At 43.9% G+C, this 5317-nt stretch overlaps 1 protein-coding gene across 1 annotated transcript in view; it reads right to left on the bottom strand.

Moving 5' to 3' along the window:
* Positions 1-3331, bottom strand: part of CSUI_000088 (ribosomal protein) — a gene marked incomplete at its 3' end in the record, with an annotated part of 3457 nt that extends 126 nt beyond the window's left edge. Inside the window, exon 1 of the mRNA XM_068060322.1 lies at positions 1-3331. This exon is cut by the window's left edge and continues 126 nt beyond it. Coding sequence (XP_067927702.1) covers positions 1-2004 — 2004 coding nt within the window.
* Positions 3332-5317: the final 1986 nt, after the last annotated feature.

Raw genomic sequence — 5317 nt, 5'->3', positions numbered from 1 at the left:
TTCTTCTTTCTCTTCTTCTCCGCCTTTGGACCCGTCTACATGTTGCCGAAGGTGATTTAGATCTTTCTTCTCTTTCCCATTTACTATCTTACAAGAGGAAGTTAAGAATGACTTTTCTTCAGGTCGAAGCCTCTCTTCCTTCTCTCTCCTATCTTCTTCTTCTTTCTCTTGCACACCCCCTTGTCTCTCCCGTTGCTCTTGAAGAAGACCTTCACGAGTATAAGGAGAAAGACAAGGAGGAGGAGGAGAAGAAGGAGAGGGAGATAAAGAAGAGTTGGAAGAAGTATGAGACAGGAGATGATGCGGTAGAAGAAGAGGTGTAGAGACAGGGAGAGAAAAAATCTCCGAGGAAGGCTGGGAGTATTCTATTCCAAAGTGAAGCCGAGGAGAGACATGCAACACATTAGGTCGGAGATGAAGGATAGATATCCCTTCATACAAAGATGAGAAAGAAGAAAAAGAACAAGAAGAAGAAGAAAGAGAAGACGGAGACGAAGAAACGGAAGGATAGAGCCACACACAGTCGTCCACCATGAAGAGAACGTGTGTATAGCGTGACTTGCTGGAGAAGGAAAGGAGAGACGAAGAAGAAGAAGAAGAAGGAGAAGAAGAAGAAGGAGAAGAAGGAGAAGAAGAAGTCGAGTGATTGGTTTTCGGTGTTAACTGCATGCATTTCGACAGCCAGGAAGAAAACGAAGAAGAAGAAGGCGAACGTTTCTTATCGTAATCCTTCTTCTTTCCTCCTTCTTCTTCTTCTTCTTCTCCCTCTACTACATGGATTCCCTCTCTGTGAAACTCCAGCTCTTCTAGGGTGTACATACACCTCGAAGAACCATGACTGTCCCCAGCGGAAGAGGGAGAAGAGAGAGAATTCAAATGCGATTGCTTATCACTGCAACAAGAGTCATGAGGTGTAGATACACCAGAGAAGGAAGAAGAAGATATATCTATGTGTGAAGACGGGACAGGTGTGTATGAAGAGGCCGAGATAGAAGGAAAGAGCCGACGAGACGAACACTCTGAGTTAGGAGAGACAGAAGAAAAGGAAGAAAGAGAAGGAGAAGAGGAAGATGAAGAAAGATGAGAAAGAAGATCGGTAGCTTTCTCTTGAGAGATAGGAGGGGGTGAAGAGCGAGTGTTCGTTGGTAGAGAGGATTCTTTCTGTGGACGGAGAAGAAGATTTGAGAGAATCTCTTTAGCATATTCGTAAGAGGTAGCAAACTGGGGAGATGACGCTCTGTAAATGACGTGTACATACACCTGAACAGGGCTGAAAGGAAAAAGAGCTGCTTTCTCTCGTGAAGATTTCTTGACCCTTTCTCGATGATAAGACGGAGAAGAAGAAGAGAAACTTTGGCGAATAGAAGAAGATGCAGAAGCAGAAGAGAAAGAAGCCGACGGAGAAAGAGAAGAAGAAGAGAGACATGACTTGAAAGGAGACGGGGATTTCTCGTCTTGGACGTGACCTTGGGGTACAGCACCGGAAGAAGAAGGGGGAGAAGAAGAAGGGGGAGAAGAAGAAGAAGGGAAAGAAGAAGGGAGAGAAGAAGAAGAGGGTAGGAGATGCAGAGAAGAGAAGAAAGAATGAAGACAGAGAAAGAGCTGAGACGCCCGATCTTTAGAAGGAATAAGAACTAAGACTCGAGAAGAAGAAGAGGAGGAGGAGGAGGAGTGATTTGGATGAGCTCGTGGAGGGTGGAATTGATCTTTTCTTTCTCTTGAAGAAAATTCACTAGACTGCCGAGAAGATGAAGAGGATAGAAGTTCTTTCTCACTCAGGTTCTTCCCAGTTGAGATTGTCCCCATCGGGGTGAGGGCTTTCTCTACATGATAAGATCTCTTTTCTTCTTCTTCTCCTCCTCCTCCTCCTCTTTCTTCTCCTTGTTCTCTTGGCTTCCTCTCTGTCGTCTTCTCTTTTTCCTGTCCTTTCTCTTCTTCTTCTTCTCTATCAAATTTCTTCTTTTCTTCTGTGCGATGGTTCGCACGCCTCTTACACGCAGCCATGCTGAGCTTTGGCTTCTCGCCGCTTCGGGTCCTGTAAGAAGAACTTTCTCTTCTCCTCCTTTCTTCTTCGTCTCTTTAACACTTCTCTTCTCTTCCGCTCTTCTTGTCCTCTCTTGCGTTGTCAGTCTACGTCTTAGGGGGAGAAGAGAGTGAAGGAGGAGAGACCTAATAGACGCGGGCACCTAACTCCTCGCTGAAAGGTCTCTCTTTCCCTTCTCCTCTTTCCTCTTCTTCTTGTTGTACTACATGCTTTCTTTCTTCTTTTCCTATGCTTTACACTTCGGGGTATTCCTTTCTTTCTTTCTTTCTCTCTCTCTCTCTCTCACATTTCTTCCTTTCTTTCTCCTTCTTCATGCGCTTTCGCTCTTTCAGATGGACTTTTCTTTCTTCCCTCTCCAGGAAGAGTGCGCTTCACATGAAAGAAGTCTTTTCTCTTCTCACCCGACTGGTAGAAGAAGATCAAGAAGAATCTCTCCTCCTCCCCTTCTTGACGTAGTCTTAGCTAGCCAAAAGAAAGATGACCAAAATCTTCCTTTCGTTCGACAAGATTCAACGACTGAAAGTGGAGAGAAAGAAGGAAAGAAGAGAGAGAGAATAGGCAATGAAGAGAAGCAGAAAAAGTGATGAGTGCTAAGGAGGGCACCCGGTGTATATACACCCGACGAGCACGAGGAGAGAAATCTTGCATCTCTATACACAGACAGACATACAGACAGATTTACTTTATTAGATAGACAGACAGAAAGCTAGATGGGCTTTCGTATATCTAAAACGACTCCATTCATAGTCCCTATCTCCCTGTCCTCTGCTGTCTTCTTCTTTTTCATTGGAGCGAAGAGAGAAAGTTTACTTCACGTCAAAATCTCGATACAAGACGAGAGGAAGAGAAACCTTGGAACGCCTTCAGCCATTTCATGGGGTGTACGTACACCGTGGGGCCACTGCGCATACGTCATTGGGAAGAAAAAGTCACTGCGGCGTTGCCTCAGGGCAGAAGAGCTCAGCTTTCACAAGCAAGCTCGCCACACACATACACAGTGAAGAGGAAAGTTGACGGAGATCTCTTTGAAGAGCCTCTCTCTCTTTTGAAGGGAGAGAAAGAAATCCTTTTTATTCTTCTCAGTATAACACACTCCTGTTGCCGCCGAACCAGGAGAGGAGAGCGAAGAAGACACGAGACAATCGATGCAACTACTATCGATGGTGAGTAGCGGCTATAGATGGAAGTATAGTATGCATGCACATGCACAGAGACAATCCTTACAAGATGTGACGAGTCTTTGCTCAGCCAAGACTAGCGGGGAGACAGAGACTATTCTTCTTCTTCTATTCTTCTTATTTTGGTAGAAGGAACGAAGAAGTTGGAAAGAGAAACAGCTGACAAGGAAAGACAAAAGAAAGGAAGAGAGAAGAAATTATGTACTGGGGTGGTCTGTGTATTTCATGTTCATAGCCTTGTAGTGTAAGGGAGGGGGCATAAGGACATATCGCCACTACTGCGACTGTCCCCCTACGTTTGATGGCTAGTTCGATTCAGCGTAAGCAAAGATGGCTAGATATCGATGAGGGGTGATAGACTGACTGGTGCAGAGACTTGAAGTGAAGAGGGAGACGCCTGTCTCTCTATACACCCAAGGCGAGAAAGACAACACAGGAAAGAAGCAAAATCTCCTTTCATGTGTAGAGGAGCTTTTCCATTCAAACAAAGAAGCCGTTCTTTTCGCTCTGTCTCTGTCTCTTGTTTCTATTACCGACCTCCTCTCTTTGCCTGTCTCTCTTTCCTTTACTTCATAGACCACCTCTTCTCTCAAGTAGTAAAGGTCAAACTTCGCAAAGCTTCTGTCTCTTGCTCTCTCCAAATGTACGACTGCGTGTGTTTGCATAAGTGGATGTGTGTAGACCCATGCCCCTTGTCCTTTTTGATCGGAGAGAAAGAACACGGAAAGACATCGAGAGGGGTCAGCGTTCGCTAGTTAGTGAGCTAGCTGCCTTAGACACATATCGAGCCATACAGTATAGACAAGGGTAGCTTCATTCTCTTGCCTTTCTTCTGTTTTGAAAAGGGAAATTTACTCGCCAATAGTGTTCCTTCCCTAATTAAACCTACGGAGGGGACAATCATCAGCATGTAGAAATTAAAGCCTGCTGATGCCTGCTGACTACATCTCTTTCTAACTAGAGGCCTTCCTAGAGAGATAGACATATAGCTAGCTAGCTAGCTGTAACTAGATCGCTGGATGGATAGATAGATAGCTATGTAGGCAGGGAGATGGATAATGACAGATAGATGTATATAGAGAGATAAAGCGCTAAATAGATACAGTCAGATAGATATAGGTATATAGAGAAAATAAGACGTCCAGCTAGGGTTGATGTACAGAAGAAGAAAAGCTAAAAAGAGTCGTGATACGGTCGAGTATCTTCTCCATCTTTCGAAGACAGAGAGAGAGAGAAGAACGAGGTGCTTTCTCGAGTTTTGGAACGGGAGAGATCCCTCGGACACATTCCAACATGTGTACGGCGTATATCACCTACCGCCATACATGCAATACATATGTATATACATGTATATATGTACATAGATGTATATATGTCTATAACGACGTATGTATGAATATACATGTCTCTGTATGTATGTCTATACTCCTAGATATGCGAGTCTATGAAGAGAAGAGGTAGATATCCTCCTTCACTAAAGAAGAGAAACTTTTCTTCGAATGCATCCTTTGAATAGCCAAACGAAGAAGAGACGGCTCTCTGTGGTTCGCCAAACCGACTGACCTAGCAGAAAGAAAAGCAAAGAAGAAGAAGAAGTAGAAAGGAAGGAAAAAAGAAAAGACGCATGCAACAGCTCGCTTTAAAGGAGAGAACGCCACGAGATTCAATCGCCTTGTAAAGGGCAATCTATGATAGATACAAACCTCCATATAAGACAAAGAAAGAAAGAATTGGTCTCTTTCTCTTTTCTTTCCCTTCTCCTTCTCTCTCTCCGCCCTTAATGCTATGCTTCAATCCTTTCTTATCTCTTTCTTTCTTCCTTATCTCTTTCTTTCTCTTTCTTTCTTTCTTTCTTCCTAAGAGACTTGGAGAAGGACTTAAAGCAGAGAAACACACAAGCAGAGAGGGTGCTGACCGTTCGACAAAGAAAGAAAGAAGCCATCGCTTCCTTCCTTCCTTCTAGTGTTCTTCTTCTTTTTCTTCCTCTTCTACTGACACGAATGCTGCTCTTTCAATTCCTCTCATCATTTCTTCTTCTTCTCTTTCTTATCTCTTATCTTTCCTCGTGTCTGTCCTTCTTCCTCTTCTTCTTCAT

Source organism: Cystoisospora suis (genome assembly GCF_002600585.1).
Source record: "Cystoisospora suis strain Wien I chromosome Unknown contig_33, whole genome shotgun sequence".
NCBI classification, from domain to species: Eukaryota; Apicomplexa; class Conoidasida; order Eucoccidiorida; family Sarcocystidae; genus Cystoisospora; species Cystoisospora suis.
The sequence above is the reverse complement of the archived record's forward strand: the minus strand, read 5'-3'. Positions and strand labels throughout refer to the sequence as shown.